This window comes from Thamnophis elegans, chromosome 2 (genome assembly GCF_009769535.1).
Source record: "Thamnophis elegans isolate rThaEle1 chromosome 2, rThaEle1.pri, whole genome shotgun sequence".
NCBI classification, from domain to species: domain Eukaryota; kingdom Metazoa; phylum Chordata; class Lepidosauria; order Squamata; family Colubridae; genus Thamnophis; species Thamnophis elegans.
In genome coordinates this window covers 85664613-85689406 of record NC_045542.1, presented here as the reverse complement: position 1 = coordinate 85689406, position 24794 = coordinate 85664613, and the positions used below count along the sequence as shown (strand labels likewise).

The following is a 24794-nucleotide window of genomic DNA, read 5'->3' as shown; positions in this document are numbered from 1 at the left end:
GAAACATAGAATGTGTTAAGATCAGTCATTATTTTTTTTTCCAACTCATTATAAATTCAAACACTGTCTAATAATTAGATTACAAGAAACCATTTCAATAATGCAAGAATATCTGAATCATAGGAAGCAACTACTTTGTGAATAGCCACTGTCCCCATGGTCACTCTATTTTCTGAACATAATTTTCCTTTTGCCTCACTGTTAAATACAGGTTTGTTTAGTAACCATTTGAAGTTACAATGGCACTGAAAAAGGGTAGTTATGACTATTTTGTAGCATCCCCATGGACACATGATCAAAATTCAGATGCGTGGCAACTGACTCATATTTATGACGGCTGCCGTATCAGGGGGTAATGTGACCAACTTTTGCAACTGTCTGACCAGCAAAGTCAACGGGGAAGCCAGATTCACCAAATAACCGTGCCACCATCTTAATAACCGCAGTGATTCAGTTAACAATCGTGGCAAGAAAGGTTGTAAAATGGGGCAAAATTCACTTAACAAATGTCTTGCTTAGCAACAGAAATATTGGGCTCAATTTTGGTTAGGTTTAGGTTAGGTTTATTGGATTTATATGCCGCCCTTCTCCCAAGGACTCAGGGCGGCGTAGAACATTAAAAAAAACCACATATTACAAACGTTAAAAAGAATTAAATAGAATATCCCAAACAAACCCAATTAGAATCAACAATAACATTTTTTTAAAAATTCAATTAAAATTAACAATGATCAACAATTTATTTTGTTTTGTTCAGGCCAGGCTGGCTTGCTGAAAAAGCCAACTTTTTAGGGCGCGTTGGAAGGACCGGAGGTCGGGGATTATATGAAGCTCCGGGGGCAGCTCATTCCAGAGGGAAGGCGCTCCCACAGAGAAGGCTCTCCCCCTGGGGGTCGCTAGTCGACACTGTCTGGCCGACGGCACCCTGAGGAGACCAACTCTGTGGGATCGCACTGGACGGTGGGAGGCTACCGGTGGCAGTAAGTGGTCTTGCAGGTATCCTGGGCCTAAGTCGAGGACTACCCTTTCCAGTGTTATATACTTACCATAATAATATTCAATACACCCTTTTTGATATTGTTTTTTAACCATGAATATATGAGATAAAAATCACCGGCATGACTAGTAATTAAAGGGCTGGAATCCATAAAAGTTTATGCCACAAGAGATTTGCTAGTTTTTAAGTCACAATGAAACTCCAGCAGGCTTCCTGCTGTTGAGAAATGGAAACCCCTGAATAGCAGTTTTGGATGAATCAAATTATACATGAGAATGAAAGGATATTTCAAATAAACAAGCTATTTCACTTAAAGGACAAGGATAGAACAGGCAATTCTGGCAGAAAGTATCCCATAAATTGAACACCCTGCCAGAAAAAGAGCACTTTCCACAAGGGGCGTTTTTTACTTCAGATAGTAATGACACCTGAAGATAGTTTCTAAACAAGATCTTGGTGGCTTTTATGATGCTTTGAAGAACAGATCTCAAACTGTGGAAGGTTTTAAAGATAACCATCAGTAAAACCGAACTAAAAATACATGAGGAGCCACTGTAATAGTTGTGAAACGCTCATGCAGTACCTGGACTCTATTAATAGCCTGGCAGATAGTTTTAATTTGAAGTTTCCAAACTGCTGCCGGTGTTCTGTGCATTCCCACAGACTAATCTGGAGGCTACAGAGTGTGGATCACTATGAACATGCTGTTTCTCTAAATCAGGGCTGCCAAACTCCCGGCCCATGAGTCAGATGAGTCATGCATTGGCCATGCCCACGTCCGGTTTAACAAAGGGGAAAAAAAGTCCCAGTATGTCATGTGATGCCGCCATGACGATGTGTGTTTGACAACCCTGCTCTAAACCATCCACAGCAACAGATCCGGCGTGATGAGGTTCTCAGTCAGTGGTCATCAGAATAGAATTGGGGATCCCCTCTAGCTTACATGTTCAAAGTAAAGCCAACCTTTCCTTCTGTGCAATAGTCTTTTCAAACAGTGGTTTACCTACAGCAAGTTAAGATTTGGACTGAGGTCATAAGACACACACTCCACGCATACATCATTCATTGTATGTAGGGTGAGTTTACATCCCACTGCTTGCTTTGCCGTTCTCCTCTTCTTTTCTAAAACTTTGGGAATATTTTCACCCTTCCCTCACTTCTCCAAGTGTATGGAAGCCAAAGCTTTCTAGAGCTACACTTTCCTATAGCTTTTATCAGTGAGAAAGCGGAAGAGGGAGTGAAATGTAGAAAATGGAATTTCTCTTTTAAGATAGCCTCTGCATTTTGAAGCAGTACCTCCCTGGAGCTAGGCTTGTCTTTTGCCCTTCACAATGGGTAAATGGGGGTCATATGCTCCCAGCAGTGGTGAAATTCAAATGTTTTTACTACCGGTTTTGTGGGCATGGCAGGGGAAGGATACTGCAAAATCTCTATTCCCACCCCACTCCAGGGGAAGGATCAGTGGTGGGTTCCGGATCCCGTAGCAACCAGTAGTACGCTGCAATGGGGCTGGGCACCCACCTTGGACACGCGTACTATGCACGCATGCACACCCGCCACTCTGTGACACTCCAGCTGCTCAGGGGAGGTTGCATGCCATACGCTGCATGCATGTGCACAAATGGCCCAGTTGGCTTAAAAGCAGGTAAGGAACGCAGACGGGCGGGTGGGCCCACCAAAACACCGTTCTGGGATGGTCGCAACTGCTCCGACCACTGGGAAGGATATTGAAAATCTCTATTCCAACCCTACTCCAGGAGAAGGATACTGCAAAATCCCCATTCCCACCCCCTCTGGGGCGAGCCAGAGGTGGCATTTGCCAGTTCTCTGAATTACTCAAAATTTACACTACTGGTTCTCCAGAACCTGCCAGAACCTGCTGAATTTCACCCCTGGCTCCCAGTGATTTGAAGAAATACTCCTTAATACGGATTAGGTTAGCTGATGGGGCTTTGCAAGGGAAACAATGTTCTGGTCCCTCTTACCATCATCTGACACCCTCTCACAACAATCCAAATCCATTTTAAGGAGCAACTGTTTAAAGTCATGTGCAACTGCATCCAGAAATGGAATATTACCCCAGATAGATGAACCATAATCTAATAATCATCTCCACCACTGAACAATCTATTGGTGCCTGTGAAGCCTTTTCTTAATCACCGTTTGATGCTGCTGGTTTAGCCCTTCTAAATATAATACTCTCAAAAATAAAAAGAGAAACAGAGTTGTATTATACCTAAAGAATGGATGATGCCATTAAAGAAATAATGGAAAAAAGGATAAAATTCTATAGCATTTCAGCATACATATCTCCCATGGATTCTAGTGTTAACACTAGTCAGTGAAATCTGGAATCAAGTAACTCTACAGAATGATTCTAATCCTTAAATTGAGGGGCTGTTCAAAACAACGTTTAAGTGCATGGAGAGTTGCTGAGAAGTAAAATCAAAATAATCTTCAATTCCTGGTCCTTCTCTAGCATCAGCCATTCAGTCACCTACCAGGATAAAGGAGCACACTGTGTATATTTTTACCAAATGGATGCTGCTGGAGAGAGGGAACTTGGATATTTATAAAGGGTCCATAACAGTGAATGTGGCCAGTTTTTTGTCCTTTCCATCAATCCCACAAAATCATGCCTTTTCTTCCCATGCCCCATGTTCTTTTCTCTGGATACATGTGTTCCAAAATCAACATAGCTTGATTTTGCGGAAGTAGAAAATAAAATAAAATGCAGAAAATAAAAGCAGAAGTCCACTGATTTTATTTTCTAAGGCTCCATGATGGGCTATGTGGAATCCAGAGACATTGTTTAGAACAGTGTTTCTCAACCTTGGCCACTTGAAGATGTCTGGACGTCAACTCCCAGAATTCCCCAGCCAGCAAATGCTGGCTGGGGAATTCTGGGAGTTGAAGTCCGGACATCTTCAAGTGGCCAAGGTTGAGAAACACTGGTTTAGAAGAAAAGGTAACACGATATAAAAGGTAAGCAAATGAAACAGAAGTTAAGTAGTGCAGAGAGTCTAGCAAGGGCAAGGGACACATCCCCATGCACACCGATGCCTGCATACCATGAAGTCTATCCCAGCGTAGCAGCAACTGTGATAGTTTTTGTGTCATAACCTAAATGACCCAATTAAACAGCTGCATCCAAGAATATCTATAATGGAACAGCCATTATATACTTGAGCACTCTGTCCAGAGGAATGCCTTCTGCAGTTTGCAAAAGACACTATATTGCCAAAAGTATTCACTCACCCATCCAAATAATCAGATTCAGTTGTGAGCGAATACTTTTGGCAATATAGTGTATTATGCCCTATATATTTGATTCATACAAACTAGTATGAATGCAAAACCGAGGAAAGAACGCATCTCCTGTTTTTCAAAAATTTACCCTGTACGGCTAAAATGAATGTGCGCCGAAAGTGAAATGAATATGAAAATATACTTAAACATTTATTTCTCAGAAAATATTTTGAGTATTTATACCCTCATCATCTAAAGCCTTGATAGGTTTCAAATGTATATTTTGAAGCTAAACTTACCCAGCTGTCCCAGTACTAACTCATTCCCTGATTTTCTCTTTTCTTTCTTCTCAGGACTGCTTTTCCTATCATCTTTTCCTTTTCTCTTTGGATCACTTCTCCTTCCTTTTGTTCTCTTTTCAGCTTGCTCTGTTTAAATAAAAAAAAAAGAATGAATCAATAACACAATAAAGGTCCAGGTGCCATCAAGTTGGTGCTGGCTTACTGACCACGCAGATCTTGTCCGTGAATCTGTCCCTAACCTGGTAACACAAGGAACAGCAAAGTAAAATGCATTAAAAAAACAACAGTCATGGGGAGACTTCATAACCTGAGAAGCCACTGCTTATTTTATTAATTTAGAACACTGGCTTCTTTCATGTTTTTCAAAACATCTTATGGTGAATTACAATCTGTAAAATATGCCAGATAAAATAGTAAAATATGTCAACAATTTTAAACATACAGTAATTTATCCAATTAGAGAGCCAGTTTGGTGTAGTGGTTAAGGCATCAGATTGGAAACCAGTAGACTTTAAATTCTAGTCCTGCCTTGAACACAAAGTCAAGATGGGTGACCTCGGGCCAGTCATACGCTCTCAGCCCTAGGAAGAAAACAATGGCAAACCACTTTCAAAAAAACCTTACTAAAAAACCTGCAGGGACTAGTCTAGGTAGTCACAAGGAGTCAACGATGATTCCAAGATAGCAAATGAAAATAAAAATGTGAAATGGCACAGATACAATGAGCTGTAGCTCACAAAAGCTATGCTTTTTAATAAAAGCACTTAGTCTGAAAAGATGCTACCAAAGACCTGATTTTACAAAACTACCCAAGGAAGAAAAAAAATGGAATCAGGCTCAGAATCCCAGAATGCGAAACTATTATAAAAACCAGGTCTTCACCAGGCACTGAGAGGCAGGTAACAAGAGCACCAACTTGGTCATCAAGGGAAGGGCACACTATAGCTAGGGACCACAAAAAAAAGCCTACTCTCATCCTGGGTCACAACACACCCAACTATGGAATCCCTAAGGGGGTCTTCCTTTACAGCTCTTAACCTTCAGGTATGTGCCAAAGTGCTTCCATAAGTATCAATATTCTAAACCTTTAAGTACTTTGAACATCACTAAAAATGTAGAGGTCAGACTAGTGATGTATAGGCATTAATTTTAAGATTGGGATTATGTCTGAAAAAGATATCGATAGCAGCTTTGCTGCCACACTGTGTACCAATGACAGGTTCTGTGTTATCTTTAAGAGCAAATACTAGATACATACTAGATATGTATCTAGTATGATAAAGGAATCCAGAAGGGAGATTGCCAGCATGGAGTATGGACTGTTATCCAGGCCATCCTTGAACAGGATATGTATCCTTAATTGAGTATTACAATCATATTTTTATATGAAGCAGTGCCCTCGTAATCGATCGATTGATCAATCAACCAACCAATCAATCAATCAATCAACCTATTTACTTTTTATGATAACTTTGTTTACTAGATTCTTTGTAGGCGGCATGGCAGAACCTGGGGTGGAGTCAAAAGAGGAATCGGCTTAGAGTCTCTATATAGCCACAAACAGACTAAGCCCAATCCCTTAAATTTTATGGACCCTTATCTAATGCTAAGATAATGCTGACCATTAGTAGAGTAGAATAATATCAGACAGGAAAGATCAGGACCACATGTGAAGTTCCAATTAAGACTGATTTATTACTAATCATGCCTATGCACAAGAATCTATCCCATTAGATAGTCAGGACTATCTTGGTGTTAAGTAAGGGTCAATGGAATTCAAGAAGGATTGGACTTCAGTCCATTTGTGGTTCCTTAGAGACTTTTGGCTGATTCTTCTTTTGACTCCACCCCGTTTTTTCCATTCCTTCTCCTATAGTCTTATTATTTAAATTAATTAATTAATTTAATTTAAATTAATTAGGTGAACTATCTGAATTAAACACAATAATCCTATTTTACATTCTGGTGGTTCCTCTGGGCTGTGATTCTAAGACATTATACAGACTATGTACATTTATATTTGGGTCAATAAAGCAGGGACTTTATTGGGTCAATAAAGCATTATGCAAGAGCATATCATGTAGTTATTATCCCTTCTATAAGGCTATAGTTCCATTTCAATGTTTCCACATTTGCAGTTATACTGTAATTAATCATTTACTGAACAGGAATTTGAGATTATGAAGTTAAAAAAAAAGGATGCAAAGGTAGCAGAATTCCAAAATGCATTATGTGGAATCGTGCCAGATGGGACCATGGTCCAATGATAAAATATAAGCTTCACCCACATACAATAACATATTTAACCTTGGACATCCACTGCTAGCAACTGATGTAAAAGATCTTTGCTGGTAGACTTCTAGCAGTTTTCTAAATTTTCACTAGCTTCGACTCCTTCATGTTGGAGGTCAAATATTTTGTTGGCAATTAAATTTGTAAAACAAGTTTATGAAGATAACATTGGTTAGCCATTTAAACACACATTTTCTGGACCAAAGTTTAGTAAGGGTTGCACACAAGCACATTTATTATTCTTATATCCTGCTACACTGCCTGAACGGGCCCCTTAGGGCATCCTACAATATTAAATTACAAAACAATTAAAATCCAATTTTAAATGGTCACAAAATATCAATAAATGCTTAACAATTAATTTAAAATAGCAGGCTAATAAATCTACAGGGCAACACTAAGCAGCAGAGCAATAAAACCAGTCAGTTTAAAATTAAATCTGTCCTGCTCTTCAACAACCTGCTTCAGTAGAAACATTTGGCTAATTTTTTGGATGGGGATGCAATTGTGACTTCCAGGCTTCCTCAAGGAGGAAATTCCAGAAGTCATGAGAGTCAGGCCAGGCCTACACTTCCATTTTGTCCTTGTCAAAAGTATCTTGGGAGTTCCCACTGGCTTCTCTAACTCCATTGGATGATTGCTTGTCTTCTTGCTGCTCTCTCAAGCCATCTGCCCTTACAGGCAATAGTAATTAGGTCTGCTGTCCCCCACCACCACAGCACAAATGAACACAACAGAGCCCAAGATATCTGTTGCTAAGTTGTCAAGTGAATTTTGTCCCAGTTTATAACCATTTTATAACAGTTATTAAGTGGATCACAGTAGTTGTTAAGTTAGTAACACGGTTCTTAAGTGAATCTGGCTTCCTCACTGACTGCTTGTCAGAACGTTGCAAAAGGCAATCACAGGAACCCAGGATACTTTATGCAACCGTCAGAAAGACTGGTCAGTTGCCAAGCATCTGAATTTTGACCATGTGACTATAAGGATGCTGCAACAGTCATCTGTGCGAAAAAAATGTCACTTTTTTCAGTGCCGTTGTAACTTCAAATGGTCATTAAATAAATTGTTTTAAGTTGAGGGACTACCTGTACTTTTATCTCATTGCTAATTCTTATTAATTGCAAAGGGCGCATAAGAAAGATGCTTAGAAAATAAGAGTGTGAACTTTCGTAAGGAATCTGTATTATGGTCCAAACTGATATTAGAAAAATAAATGTGTCTATCTGATTCTATTCTTGATGGATAGCTTTTTTTTCCTGGATTATAAACCTCTTACTGGGAGTGCAAACATGTTGTGGTTTTGTCTCTCTTATCCCGAGAGGTCTTGCTGTAATGCTAGACAGCAGTTTATAAAGCACCCACTTTTGGAAGTTTCTGCCTAATGCAAGTCAGTTGCCTTTAGTTGCTACTTTGTGGTTAGAGCTACCAAGATGAAAACACAGCAGTCATTTCCACAGTGCACACACCAACAGGTCTTGCCACTATGAACTTATTCCTAAACCTCTAGAATGGGCTGCCATCCCAACCAGAATACTGGATTTAAGTACTATTGGCTTAAAGCAATTAGGCTTTTGTTGCAGCCAGTTAATAAACCACTATTATTCTTTTAATACAGGATTTATATTTGCAGGCTTGCCAATCAAAGATTTTTCTCACAATTACTGAACTGATTTCCAGGAAGAAAAGAAAAGCAGAATTGATGTTTGCTCAGCTCCTGCCAACGTACTGGAGAAGGGCAGACACATTTTTCACTTGACTTAACAAATAAAATATATGGCTTTGTTTAAATGGCGCAGTGCTTCCCAACAACAATATCAATGCTAGACTTTTTGAAAAAGAAGCCTGTCAAAAGGAACAGCTGCATTTCAAAGCCTGACAACCAGAGGGTTGTTTTTCAGTTCACAGAAGATAGATAGGGGAAACGCAGCTTTCAGACGGGCAACCTTTCCAGCTTTAGGAGACATCGCTTGCCTATAGGATTATTCATCAGCCACACAATCGTCCAGCAAATTCAGCTTGTCCATTAATGTGCCAAATACATTATACCAAGAGTTGTACATTAACTAAGATGCATGCAGCAATTAATAAACCTGTACTAGATCAATGATAAAGGAGGAATAGGTCTTCCCTCTGTGCAGGAGAAAAACCGAGAGCAAGGAAACTTGGGTTAATCTGAACAACTGAACTAGGAAAGCAAGCCAAACCATGGAACTACAGGGAGTCCTTGACTTACAACCATTCGCTTAAGTGACCACTTGAAATTACAATAGCACTGAAAAATGTCACTTACAACCAGTCATCACACCAACAACCAATGCAGTAATCAAAATTGGCATGTTATTTACAATGGTTGCAGCCTCCTGGGGTCATCTGATTGCCATTTATGACTGTCCCAGCTAGCTTCTGGCAAGCAAAATCAATAGGGAAAGCTGGATTTGTTTAATGACTGCATGATTCACTTTATGACAGCTATAATGATTTGCTTAACAACTGTGGCAAAAAAGATTATAAAATTGAGCGCTACCCATTTAACAACCACCCGGCGTAACAATGGAAATTCTGATATCAATTGTAGTCATAAGTTGAGAGCTACGTACCTATAAACCAAAAGGAAACTTAAGAATATTGAAAGTAAGGATGTTCAGCTTCAAAGCCTATGAGCATCAATTAGGCTTGAATTTCTTCACAATGCCACTTATAGGGCTATAATTCACATTGTAACTCATTGCAGAGAGGGGAGTGATTCTGCAACTATAATAAAAAGCAAAGCTGGCCCTTCTGTGCTCCCCCAAATACACAGGGGAACAAGAAACAGTGAAGTACTGCAAGTAATGTATGGTATAAAATGTTTATTTATTTAATAATTATTTATCAAATTTATATAGCCTCCCATCTCGCAACAAACAGATGAAAGTCACAGATAAAAAAATTCAGAGATACAGTATATAAAGAACATAAAAATCACATTAACCGAAAAGATTATAAAAAATGGAGATGCCAACTCTTTCAGTCTAGTGAATTCCATTAGAAAAGATGCTTTATCAAAAACTGCTGGCAGTCAAAATGGTTGATACGAAGTCTGTAATTTCTGATCTAGGCTTTAACGAGGGCAAGACCTGGATGTTGTAGTGTATTTCTTTCAAGTAAGGTAGCTGAGAGCTAAAATGGACAAAGAGGACAATGTAATAATGCCTATAACATTGTTAAGGGACATGGAGGCTGATTCAGTGGCACTGGAGGAGGGGGAAATGTTTCTACTCCTTGATCCATTTCCTGAGCATAATTACCCCTTAAATCTGTTATTTGTCCCATTACAGAAATGTATACATGCAGGCTGATTACACCCAAAGTCTCTCTGGAAACAGAGCTGGGAAAACAGTAGCTCTGGAGTGAAGCAATTTTCATTAGGAAAAGGGCATGGGAAAAGGGGTTAATGATCTGGGTTGCTTCTTCTTCCCTGGCCTCCTAAGCTTATTTGCCAGCCCTTAGAAGCAGAACATTCAATAATGGATCTGTGTTTTCTTATCTACTTTGGTTCTGAATCATGTTGGTAATGTAAAAGTAACAAAACAAGAAATATGGGGCAGAGTGCGCTGAAACCAGCCATATTTTCCATCTTTCTCTCTAGGGCAGCCTGGGATTGATGGATGGGTATTTATAAACCCAAACATCTGGAGGGATCCATGATGGAAAAGGCTACTTTCTGGTTTACAGATGACATATCCCCCAGCCTGTAACAAATATGATGAGTGAAATACACCACTCAGAAACTGAGAAGCAAAACAATACATTTTCCAATCACTCTCAGAGGAAAACAACTTTTAATCATCCTGCTAGTCCCAACCTTCTGTGCAGACCACTGAAGAGCCATATGCATGAAGATCAGTCCCGGCTCTATGTGGCATGTCATGCAGTGCATCTGATGTTTTTGAAGGAAAGTGGCAGACTCAGCAACCTACAAGGCTCATGAAGCAATTTTTGCCACAACAAATGGATTGGTACATCAAGCCATATTCCACGAAAAAGTGGACATTTTTTAGGTACCTTTATGAATGTTTCCAACCAGAAAAAAAAGTATTTACTGGAACATTCTGATTAAATAAATATATTAGTTGTGATAGTAACACTCCAGGAAGAGTACGTTTCAGGATTTATTCCAATTTTTAAAGCTTTCTGAGAAGAGGCTTAAAAAATTCTCGTTTTTCAAAACTGATGAAAAACAAACAGGTAAAATGTATGCCCTATGCCTTCCAATCTCTCCGTATCTTTTTCAAGGGAGGAACTTTCTTTTCCTTTTCTTGGAAAATCTCCCTAAACTTGGATGTTGAAACAGAAGGGCCAAATAGGATGGAATCCCAAGACTCCATATTTTTTTCCCAACTGCATAGGCTGCTGATATTTCTGGATTCAGTTCAAATCCTAAAAATCCTTACAGCTCTAAGCAACTTTGGTTCAAAATATCCTAAGACATGTTTGCACTCAAATGAACCAACCTGAACTCCAAGACTACCTGGGAAGCATCTAATTCATAGTTGTTCCCACATTTAAAAATTCCCCGCTTTGGGAAATAAATTATATTTTGTGACTATAAAGTTATACTATTTAGATTTCCATAACTCTGTTTCACAAGCCAAACATTCAAAGAAACCACAAGTGACCATAAAACAAGTTCGTTTTAAACACATTTCCAAGAAAACAATCTGTTTTGGACAAAAAGAACTGTGCTGCATTTCAAAAGAGCAACATTTAAGTTCCATGTATACTTTCAATTTATTTAATAATCCTGTAACCAATGTCAATAGAGTATATGAAAAAATAAAATTGGCCCAATGATATTCTGAACAGAAAATAAGTCTAAAAATAATTGGCATCGATTTCTCTAGCATATAATAAAGCATGAAGACAAGTTTGAATAAAATACTTCTCTGTAATAGAGCAAAAACATTGAATCTGATTTGAACTCTACAATTTATAATTACAAAAACAGTTTTAAAATGCTTCTGTCCGATTATAGAAGGTGAGATCAGCAGGAAGCTTAAATCTTAAATGCCAAGTTTATGGTTCAAAGTCACAGAAGGTGGAAACACATATGGTAGGTGGTCTTGAAAAAGATATTTGGGTTGTAGTTGATTACTACTGGAAGGCGAGACCCCTTGGGAATTCCCAGGCTGCTGCAGAAGGCTCAGCAAGAAGATAATAGCAAAAGTACCACTTGACTTAACAGGAACAACAACAACAAAACATTTCCAGGAGAATGTGTGCTTCTCCCACACCTTTCTTTTGTGGATGTCTATTCCTGAGGCTATCAATCACGCCTCAACTTCAGCTCAGACAGAAAATGAAACTCTGAAAGTCCAGTCAGCTCAGCCTCTCTTTTGGCAAATATGAACCATTGGCTGGCCCCCCCAAACATGACACCTGCACTGCAGAACCTGGTTAATTATATAAACCCAGCATGGAAGCTGCTATGTGAATCACAGGTGTGGCTACAACATTCTTCCTGACTGTTTATTTTGGCAGAAATAACTACTATATCAGTTGGTGGAGAAATTTTTTTCCTCATGCATACTTACAGTAATGCACTTTTAATCTAATTGAGACTTATGCATAATATAGTATGTCTGAAAGCACAGGAGTACTACCGTATCTTACATAACCAATACTTTTATTCACTTCCATACTCCGAATTCTGTGAAACACGCAAACACCGAATCAAATCAGTTGAGGTGGAAGAGTCAGAGATTGTAAATACTACACGCTAAAACATAGTTAACAGGATAGCTATGATTATCCAACATACCAACTACAACTTTCCACATAATGACTTAATGATATACTTTTAAGACATTGTCTCTTTTGTTTGATTCTGGCTTAGCCACATTATGGTATATAAGCACTCGTTCATGGTCTACCATGTCACAGACTGGATAAGGGCTTTCTGACTACTGGATGCTCAGTTATCCAGAGCAGACGAAGTAGAAGAAAAGGTCCTTACGAAATGCCCATATCTCTGAGATGGAGAAAGCTATATATGTAGTTAAATTATCCCTTGTCCCCAGAGGTCCAATTAATGCCAAGGGTAATTACTGTGAATGGGTTCTTTTCATTATGACTGTAGACAGAGTGGATACTTTAAAGATCTTGATTATGTTTCAAGATATCCCCAATACAATCTTGTAGCCTTCTTTTCTCCCTTGTCTGTTGTAAGTACAGTTTATTCTGGATAATTTGAATAGGATTAATATCCAAGTAATAATCCTCGGGCTTTAAACATTTTCTGGCCATTTGAGTTCCCCAATGGCAATGCAAGTTCAATCCTTGCCTCCTATTAGTGTTACTTGCTTATTGAGGGGGGTTGGTATAATCTTGCCTTGTTTGTACCAGTTATGAAGTGGGGTTGCTGCCAAGCTCCAGACCCAACTCTAAGTGAGCTCTAAGCAAGAGGGATGCTGAGCATTACATTGAATTTCTAGCACTCTTTCAAACAGGGTTGTTCTTGCTTGTTATCACTCTTGTCCTGGCAGCTGGATATTTCAATAAGCTTAAAGCAGTAGCAATTGGAGCTACTAAAGCGGGCCGTGTGACACTTCTATTTCTTCTGCTCAAGTCCTCCATTCTCTTCTGTTTACCCACATTTTCCCGTCAGATGGTTGGGTCAAAGTGGATTAAGCTGGCCAATTATGAACACAGAGACATCCTTGATAAGGCAAAGGTGAGGTTAAACTAGCCTTCTATAGGTGCAGGGTTATGTCCTCAGTATGGTCAGCCAGGCATGCCATTGTAGACACAGACAAGTAGAGTCGGGCCAATCAAGCTACAGCTTTCCTAGTATTTCCTGGTTGCATTTTACCAATGTGCAACCGAGAGGGGCCATAAGGCTGGCAGCAGTTCTACCAGTTCTACAGTTTCAGTCCAACGCTTTTAAGTGTGGAGGGGTCAATGAGGTAGCAGCTTTTAGTGGCAAACGGCTTTTTCTTTCTCCCAACTATAAGGATATTTTAGTTGTCTGATAGTTTTCATAACTTTATTTAATTCATAGAACAGAAGATTAAAGTAATAAAAACAAATCAAAGCAAGCAAGCAAGCAAAAAAAAAAAGTTCCATAATCCCCGTCTCCTCAAGGCCTATATAACCGGTTCTTCAATAGTTTCCTGAATAACATAAGGGTGTGTGTTATATGAATCCCTGGGAGAGATCACTCTAGAGGGCAACAGAGTAGGCATGCTTTCTGAGCCCTGCAATATGACATTCTTTAATTGATAAGGCCAGAGTGGTACCCCCCTCCCCCATTGCTGGCTAGGGATACCCACATATACCTGAATTTAAGTGATCTCCAAGACAGCCAGGCCCTACGCCAGGAGTGTCAAACTCAAGTCCCGGGCCAGATCTGACCTGCGGGGTGCTTAGATCTGGCCCGCCGGGCCATCCTAGAAACAGCAAAGGACCGGTCCACGGTGCCTCTGCCAACAAAAATGCAGCTCAGGAGGGCCATGTGCGGCCCTCTCAGGCTCCATTTTCAGCTGTAAAGGCCTCCTGCTACCCTCTGCCAGTGAAAACAGAGCTCTGGAGCTTGTTTTTGCTGGCAGAGTGCTTGGGTCACCAGACACCCCCGACACAAGTGATGTCAAGCTGGCCATGCCCAGCCTGCTCCTGAGGTCAAACACAACACTGATGCGGCCCTCAATGAAATCAAGTTTGACACCCCTGCCCTACGCCATGACAGACCTTGTATGTGATAATCAGACCTTGAAGTCAAGTGGGAAGCAGTGCAGTTTGTGGAACAGCAGGGCAGGGTGCGAATAACACAGTGCCACCTTCATTGCCCACACTGCCCCATTATGGACCTGCAGAAGGGCATACTGAATGACTTTGAGGACCAGAAGGAAGAACTGCTCAGGTAATGATCAGACAGCTTGGCCTTGAGACCATTCCAGGAGTCTAATTTGAGTAAATATCTCAGACAGGTACCTCCCTAATTTGTATGAAGATGAAGTGCAAGGGGGGGGAGCACACTCAGACTTGCAAGATGTACTATAGATGTTGTATAGATGTTCGAATAAAAGTAGTTTTAGATCGATATGGCTTTTTTTTAGCCTGGTCTACCTTATAGAAGTAATAGGACCAACTGTAGTTTTCTAATGGTCTTCAGGGAAAGTCCCAAGTGTAGGTGGTCCTCACTTATGACCATTCACTTATGACAGCCATTCAAAGTTATGGCGGTACTGAAAAAAGTGACTTATGACTGGTCTTCATACTGTAATAATGACCATTATGGCCTCCTGAAGACTTTGAATTCTTGCCCCTCACCCCCTCCATCTAAGTACCTTTGGTCGGTCATTTATTCTCAGCCCTCTCAGATACTAATAAACCACATCCAAAAAATTCAGCCAAGAAAATAGACTTTTCCAAATATTGCCAGAAATCAAGCATGTTTTGAAGGTGGAAGAGGTAAAGCTGAATGAACAGGTCAGCAATTTACTGCAACCAGTCAGAAATTCTGTTCAATTATGGCTTGTTTTTAGCTAATATTCAACAAAATGCTTTCTTCTATTCTCCCATTAGCTGTCATGGCTCACCACTGATGCTGATCTTTTAAACAATTATCATCTCTTTTTGAAAGCCAAGCTGCACTGAAGTCAAGCCTTCATTAAGAAAAGGATAGGATTGAAGTTCATCTGCTGAATTCTTAAACAGATGGCATCATACTAACTTATCAACAGATTGCACTTTTTATTTTAAAAGGTTAAATTGTAAGTTTGTATTATAGATTTGTCTTGAATATTTATATTTACAAAGAGTGTGCATTGGAAAAAGTATTAAATTGAGTATACTGGTGACAATCCACGCATGAATATGATATTTTCATCACTCTCAGTGACAACCCTCCAGTGCTCCCTTGTAAAAGGAAAACAAGAGCAACCATGCAAACAATTGTTTTCCTTCAAAAGTTCTCCAATGCTACTTCACACACAAGAGCAGAAATGAGTCGTCCAATCAGACATTGTTATAAACAGGACTGAACGGATATAAGACAGCATAGAACAACTTATAACATTCACATTAGCTCTGAAGTTTAACAAATTCTGGGTTACAGGTAGTTCTCAGTTACCAATGGTAATTGAGACCGGAAACTGTGCCGCTCACACAACTGTAAGGCGAAACTTCATGTGACTGTGCCAACTTACAACCACAATTCTGGTTGCCATTTTTAGGTGAATCCTGCAAAGACACAGTATCCCACAAATTATCGTCATTTGCACTCTCCGGCCACCTTCTCCATTGACTTTGCTTGTTGGAAGCTGGCAATTAAGGTCGCAAATGGAGATCACACAATGGCGGGACCGTAATGTTACAACTGCCAGCTGCTTGCCAAGTGCACAAATCACAATTATGAGGCTATGGGAAGACTGTGAGGGCTACAATGACAAATAATTGTTGTAAGTCCTTCTTGTTCAGCATCATCGTAACTTCAAAAGGCCAGCAAACGAGGGGACATTAAGCAAGGTCTGTCTGTCTGTCCATCATCTAAGTGAAGAAATATTTACATAACTTACTGTTACGAGCATCTTTTTTAATAAGAAAAGTAAGCACTTTCTGGCAAGTTTTATTAAATGCGCAAGTTTATGATTCTTTTTTGGCAGAAAGATCTACCTATATATCTAGTTCCTGACAACACAGTAAACAGTAAGGCTGTGAAACGCAAGCAGTAAGGCTGTGACATTTCCATGTGTAATCCCCAGCGCTTACAAGATAAGAATAGAATAACCCATTCACAGCTGTAATCACTCTGACAACATTGTCTTTCTAGCTGTACCAGTCTAATTTAACAGTTTTAAGAGGTGTCAGATGTTCTTATCATGGGTACATTTGGGATATAAACAGAAATGTCACAGTGCTATAGTTGTTCTTTCGCATTTCATAATGTTTTGGCCCCAGTGTCTCATTCTCAGCCCATAATTCAGAATTAATTGTATTCCACAGAAGCATATCTTACAAAGATACCATAAGAATAAGTTGCTTTTCCTGTAAGGCTATATATTTATCATCAAAATATCATTTTTTCTGATGTTACAATCTTGAAGATAGTGACTCTGAAGATCTCATTGTTACAAAGTACTGTGCAAATTTCAAATTTGGATAACTATCAATTGATTGAAACCCAGATATTTTTTCAGTGCTCAAACTTCTAAGATCAAATTTCAGCACTGAATGTAATCCAGGCAGTCCTAAAGAACCCCGAACCATGTGATGGCTTCTGAGAAGATTTCAAACCCACAAATATAATTGGATAAATATTCTGCCAAACAGCCAGATGCTTATTCTGGATGTTACACAGCTTAGGTTTTGGATCCTGTATTCTTCTTGAAAACAACATAAAATGTACAAGTTGCAGACTAGCAACTGTGTATTGTATTATCTTTTTTCTAGAATGTGAACTGATTTCATGTTCATTTAAAAACTTGACTTTTGTCCATTTAGACTATTATGTATTGGAAGGCATTCCTCATGTTTAAGTACAATTTCATTTAAAGATAAAGCTAAAAACAAAAAGGAACAAAAAGTGTATCTGCTATAATTTAACCTTTGATCTTTAACAAGATAGAAGATGTCAAAAAGGCAACGCAACAGTTACTAAACTCTGCCAATGAACCAGATGTTACCTCTAAAACTTTAGTATCTATAGCCTTAGGAGCAAGATTAGCATTAAGAATTCAAAGAGATGGAATGGCACATCAAAACTTTGCCCAAGTCTTTAGCTCAGACTAAGTTGAGAAAACAAAAATTAACTATCAGTAAATTTGGTAAGAGTTTCTGCTTAATGTTCTTTTTAGAGATATTATATGGTTTGCTTATACAAGTTCAGTACAACCACATTATCAGGTTCTTGTCCAAATCATGAACTTAAATGAATTGTCATGTCCTAACAGTATATTCAGAAAGAACTGGATTATGGTGAAAAAGAAGTATCTGTATCTACCTATACATGTGATAAACCTCTATTATTATTATTTTTATTATAAGCAGACATAGTTTTTGAAATGTAAGTGGGTAATGAAGAGAAGGCCTTCACTCTGATATTCTCCAATTCTAAGAAGTTTTGCTAAAAGAGATACAAGTGGTACTGATTTTACATATTTTTGCAACAACTTAATTTTCTTTATAGTTTTAGTTTCCAGATTATATATATTCCTCGTCCAAATATTTTTAGAATCCATTTTTTTGCAGGTAGGAATTAAGTATTATGGGAAAGTTTTCCACTGTTTGAAAACATAAGCCACTGTTCTAATTACACACATTGCCCAAAGCAAAATGAATACATCAAAACTTTCAAATGTCAGATAAACCCACTTCTTTCTGTTTTTTAAAAATACTTTTTCTAATCTCTTTAAAAACATAGTAAATAAAGAAAATAAAATGCCATAACAGAATTTATAATGCAGATTTTCTAGGTCTCAGTAGGAAAAGTTACCTGCATAAAGATCTTTCTCAATAAGTTTCATCTGGAGATGGAAAATCTGTTCCTGGAGTTTGCAAATGGAGTGCTTCATTTTCTCTCGCTTTGTTACCATATAACAAAGATTTCTAACCTGCAAAGTAGAGTAAGAATTTTTATTTTAATAATTAATTATTTGAAAAATGATTGGCAGCTCTGTACCTAATTTAACTGCAATCTATATGAATAAGATACATGTCGATAGAGAATCTCAGTCATCTAGGTCATGGTTGTCCCAAAGTTGCTTTTTCAAAAGGAAACTGGACTTTGCTTTTCTTTGAAGATGTTTAGTTTCTCATCCAACTGAAGAAGCTTATTGGATGAGAAGTGAAACGTCTTCAAGGAAAAACAAAGTCCAGTTGCCGTTTGGAGAATCACCTTTGGGACTGAATAAGATAAATTAATGCAAGAAGATTGGATTAAATGAAGTAACTCTAGTTCTCAACTTGCTGGCCAAAGTTCAAAGCTATCCTTGAGCTGATGAAAATTGCCGAGTCATCTATTAAATCTATGCTTGATTTATGAATGTCCCAAAATACAGATATACTTACAGGTTATGATCTGGATACACTAAACAGCAATAATCACATTTTCGTCTTAGTATAAATTCCCAACCCAGTAAGTCTGGGTAAGTGAACCCAGAGCATTAGCCAAAGATTAACACGGCACGTTAACAAAAGCAGAAGTATCTAAAATATACTATAAAGGAGATCTGCAGGTAAATTTTTGGTTCTCTATTAGAAAGTACAAACAGGCTTATAAAATATTTGAAAAAATAGTAAAGAACTAGTTTCCATTTCTAATGTATAAAATAACTATTCCACCTTATTATTTATTCAGGTAAAAAAATAAAAGATTATTACTTAAGAGTTGCACTAATAAAGATTTGTTGGCTTTCTTTTTCCAGGCACTAGAGTACTCCACTGAAGGAAATACTTGTTCTCCAAAGTTAAATAGATTTTCTTGGAGAAGACATTTAAATTGTACTATTGGCAGTAAAATTCAGAAATAAGGTTCTTTTACAGATAAAATTTGAATGAAAATCATGCAAATCATCTCATATATAATTGGGTGTATAGCCATTGCTTGAACATATCCAACTATTGGAGTCTAATATCTTTCTGAGTAGCAGGTTCTGTAATGTCAGATGTATTTACTAAAATATAGTTAGAATCTGCCTTCTTCTAAATTAACTGAAACAAAAGACAATAGGTCCTCATTGTTCAGTGTGATATCTTGCCATTTATTTAAAGTGTGCTATCGTATCTCATTCAGTTTTTTTCTCAAGGGCCAACATATTCAGCAACTTCTTCATAGGCCATCCTACTTCTCTGATTATGTTTATTGTCCTTTTCTGAATCTGCTTAATTTCTCTGAATCCTACTTACAATATGATGCCCAAAACTAGACTCAAGCTGAGGTCTAACAAAATCAGAATATAGCTGAGCAATTACTGTCTCTGAACCGGAATCTTGTTGATGTGCATTTGTCTTCCTTGAAATCACATCGCACTACAGGTTCATATTTACTTTGCAATCAACTACCAATCCAAGATTATCTTCTTATGCACTGTCATCAAACCAGATATTCTCCATAACACATCTACACCTTTGCATTTTCATTTTGTTTCCCACAAGACAAACTATGCACTTATTTCTGTTGACGTTCATTCTGTTACTTGCAACCTACACCTACAATCTATCAAGATAACAGGGATTATTTCAATCCAATTCAATGCTGATTGTCTGGGGACAGATTCCTTGGTTCCTTTGGTTTTTTGAAATTTATATTTACAGCAAACACTAGCCACATAGTCCTATTCCCATGTTATTTCCTTTCCATGACTTTTAACATTTGAGAAGCAGCCTCTCCTCCAAATCCTCCTGAAGAGCTGATCTCCATAAATACCAGATTGTTTTCTGTGGCGAACCTCTGCACATACCTGAACCCTTCCAAGTGAGATGCAAACTCACAGTATTATGAGATGAATGAGGTATAAGCAATTTCATTAAATCATTTCTTTTTCTATTTATTCCATTTTTCTTCATTAAGAAAGTGAGAATACTGTATTTAAGAATTCTGGAACTATATCATGCAGTTATTTTAATTGAATATGGTGGGTACAGTAAGTTCCACCTGAATTTAATTTAAAATTCTAACCACAATGTTGTTTATTTAACATAGCATAATGAAAAATCTGGACTTGTGACCCTTAACTATCCAAAGAATACATTATTCTGACATACTGCTCAGGATAGTCAGCGCACTTGTTTACAAATTATTGGACAAATTATTTTTATTGTTGTCTTTTTGGCTGTGAAGAAGAGGTTATCATTCCTACAACTAAACAATTTCCTTTAATTACATTTATAAAATGAGCTTGCAATCTTACCTTCGCTTATTGGGAATTAAATCACATGGAACATAGCTGGACTAACTTCTGAATAAAGGTCCAGAGCACTGTGCCATAAAATAATTTTTGCCTTTTCATGTCCTATAGCCCACTTGTGATTTGGACCCCCAAATACTGTCCATGGATTTTTGATAAAGACTATTAAATTATTTTAAGCATCCTCTGTTGCATCCCATATTTCCAATTTGGATTTGTCCTAATTTTATTTTGTCCAGACATCTCAGCTTCCTGCTGCTAAGCTATCTTTCAGGGTAATGGCTTGACCTCTTAATATTTGTTTTTCATAGCTGGATTGTTCCAACCAATAAAGGGATCTTTGTTTCGTGCAATTCTTTTCCCTACCAGGCAGGTATACAACCAACAACCACTCTATTGAAATAAACCCCAGTCATCGAAAGGTCACTTCTGCCATGATTCCTTCAGGAGAGCTGTTGTTTTGCCATTGACCAATGACCCAGTTGCAATAAATTTCTCCCAGAGAAAAGCTCCATTCAGCATAAATACTGTATGCAGTGGGAATGTCAAGCAGTAAAAAATTGGCTAGCTATCTTTTATTGACAGCGTAGCCATCCTGGAGAGAGCAAAGCTAGACACAGATCAAGAGACCAACAAGAGCTGTTCAAGTGTCAAATTACTTCCTGACATATTATCATGCGGAGGCCACTACAGGAGCCCGAGAGCATGACCTCTGACCCTCAAAACTCAACATCAGTTCTTCAGTTGAAGAGCTCTTGATTTCTACCATTTGCTTCTTCGAATGCAGTATCAAGAAAGAAAGATTACTATGAATCGAACCTAGCTTCAATGGATGGCTATAAGTCTCCTTTGTCACACGCTGACAGAAAGATGGTGTGAAGGAAAAATAAAGCCTTAGCAGACATCTACATAGGCTCCATTCTCTTTTGATCTCATTGGTTCATTCCTATATAAACAGGCTGAATTTTGCTTCTATTGAGCAATGGAATTCCATCTCCCATGCCACTAGAGTCATAATCTGAAATGATATTGGAAGCAAGGTACTAAAATGAAGTTTTATTCATACAGGTATAAATAACACTCAAAAGTATTTATGCCAATTTAATGCTGCATTCTTTCAAGTACTATAAATACATTTTATGATTGGTTTTATGTTTTTATATGTTGCAAGCTGCATTGGGCAAGCCATTTCAAGGAAGGGAAAAAAGTGGATGTACATTTTATTAGTAAAATAAAAAAATATAGTAAAATACTCTTTGATTTGTTTATTGAACTTTTCTGCCCTTGAGGAAGTTAACAGTTATGCATGTCAACCAGCAAACAAGCATATCACACAAGGGCTTAGTACAACAAGGCTTTATAGGAAGGGAAAGGAGATCCTTTATTTTTATTTTTTCTGTTTCTAATATGGTTGCTTAGTTCAATCCACAGAAAACTCTCACAATTGCTCAGTGACTGCCACATACTCATTTGTTTGCAGAAGACAGGAAGTATGATCAATGTTGCATTATGATAAAACAATCAAGAAATGCAATGTGGTGTCCTCCAAATATGTTAACCTACAATTTCTCCCACTGGTTATAGCAGATGGGAATTATAACTTCAATGTAAATGAAGTATGACAGGCTGAGATTAACAGAGTTAGGAATTGGTAAAAGCCCAATTCCAGATGTTTATGCTGCCTCCTGAACAATTGACACTTTAAAATAATTTTAATAATTTATCTTTATTGTTTTAAAACTCATACTATATTATATTTATATATTTTTAAAATTAAAAATAAGGAATAAAAGAAAGTTTAATTAATATGAGAATAATCATATATATGTACAATGACAATAAAGGTTATTATTATTATTAATTTATATTGACACATTAAGATATTTTCCTACCATTGTCACTGCTCTATGACCTATAATGACAACAGGTTTAGTCACCTTTTTTAAAAAGTAAGACTTTACAAATTCTTTTACTGATGATACATCTATCATCAATATGAATCCCTCTTGCTTCACTGCCAAGTAATAATGGAACTGCTGGTTTCCTAGGCTCTTTTGGAAAGTGCACCAAAAATGATAATAGAAACTTAATATAATACCCAATTATTGTGATTCATCAATCCTGATGAATGAATGTGAATGAAGTTTTACACAGACAGTGAACTTCCAGGACCTTAATTGTAAATAAGCAACTAGGCAAACAACAACAGAATGTTTGTCATTAAGATAGGAGAACCCTGCATTCAATTTTTCTTTCTGGATGGCTTGAGACATTTGAATGGCTAAGTCTGGAAGGTATATTTTTGAAAAATGTAAGCGCTAATAGGATTAAAGAAACAAGACAAAGGATGTAAAATGGTCCTGTTTGTTAACTTGTTTTTGGCTTTGTTTAAGCATACTTCCTTGTAAAACATATTATGCAAATTAATACAAAGGATGTCAGTTTACAAATAAAACCGATCAAAAGGGAATGGAAAATATGACTATAATAGGCTTAATGCATTCTCATTAGCTATCCTGAAACAAATATGGGCAGTTACATTTTAAAGGGAATGAAGTTTCCAAAACTGAATGGTTTGCTTTTGTCAACTACAAGTAAAATGTCCGTTCATGTGTACAAAGATTTTATCAGATTAGGAATATGCATTTTGGGCATTAACTGATCAAAACAAATTGTTTTATTAGGATGTACTTGATGTTTTATTTATAATTTTCTAATCGAAGCAGTTACGGGTATAATTCAGAGCAGCTTTAATTGGATTTTCCTACTGACAAAGTATTTGTCTTGTGTTTAGTACACAAAATAGGAAAACTGAATTCACTTCAATGTTTTGCCAACACATATCTTTTAGGTTGGCTTCCATTGTATAACCATTTCAAGTGATTCAACTCCACATTTCTACTTAAGATGTACTTCAAGTTAGACATAACTTCTGGGAATTGCATTAACAAATCCCTGTAGTTATCTAGGCAACATTTTCAGAAGCAATTTGCCATTGCTTTCTTCCTCAGGCTGATAAAAAACTCATGGTTCAAGGTCGTCCAGCTGGTTTTTGTGCCTAAGGCAGGACTAGAACTTAGATTTGTCTAGTCCTGGATTTTAATCACTAGAACAAAGGGGCTCTTCTACTTGAATTACACTAAATTAAATATAGAGAAAATCTGTGTCTCTGATTGCCAATTATGATAGAAGTGGTCTACTCCTTTGAACAAGCCTTAAATATTAAGCTTATTCAAATAAAAAAAATCCAGGACCTTTAATATTTTCTATCTAATTGGGGAATTATGAGAATAAAAAGATAATTTTGAGCTTCATGCTCTAATGAAGTTACTATTACTTATTATTTTGGGAGACCTTGGGAACTTTTGGGTTGCCTTGAGCCCAGAATGATTTCTGTTATCCTTAAAAGTTAACGCTTGTGATGCCTTCAGTGCTGAAATGCTTCACGGAAACATTTTACTTTACTTGTCAGTACTGTGTCTCTTTGAGCTGCTGAAGATGGCAAGATATTGAGAGCCAAGATTCCAGGAAATATCCTATGTTCGAGGCCAGCAGTGAAGTGGTTAAGGAAATGGACTTGCATTGGGTAGATTCAGCTTCTCGCCCATCTTCAGCCATGGGCATTCACTGGATGCCTTTAAATCAAAGTCATTCATTCTGAGTCCAATCTAATTCACAGGATTGCAGCTGTGAGGGAAAATGGAAGAAAATGCAATCTATCCTGCTTTGAAGTTCTTTTATGAAGGATCGAATAGAAATAAAATAACATGTATCTACGTATATTAAGAGGCAGTTGTGGTGAGTTAACTGGGAATGCAGCAAGGGGATTCTAGCCATCAAATTAAAATGCTAAGATGGTTATGAAGGGAATAATATTGGCAATATTGTCTTTCAGGGCATTTATTGGAAAATCTTAAGCCATATTTATATTTTGCAAGCTTCTGACATTTCTCCCAATTGCAGTTATCTATAATTGCAGTTAGAGACCCAGTATGGTGTAGTGGTTAAGGCATCAGGATAGATACCAGGAAATTGTGAATTCCAGTCCTGCTTTAGACACAAAGCCAG

General features: G+C 37.7%; 1 protein-coding gene across 6 annotated transcripts in view; it reads right to left on the bottom strand.

The window, feature by feature from the left end:
• The window catches only part of JADE2 (jade family PHD finger 2), a 196641-nt gene that overhangs the window by 6111 nt on the left and 165736 nt on the right, over positions 1-24794 (bottom strand). For all 6 annotated transcript variants that reach the window (XM_032211899.1, XM_032211903.1, XM_032211902.1 and 3 more), the window contains 2 exons: positions 18314-18431; positions 4546-4674 (listed from right to left, as the gene is read on the bottom strand). In XM_032211899.1, coding sequence (XP_032067790.1) covers positions 4546-4674; positions 18314-18431 — 247 coding nt within the window. The remainder of the gene's footprint in view (positions 1-4545; positions 4675-18313; positions 18432-24794) is intronic.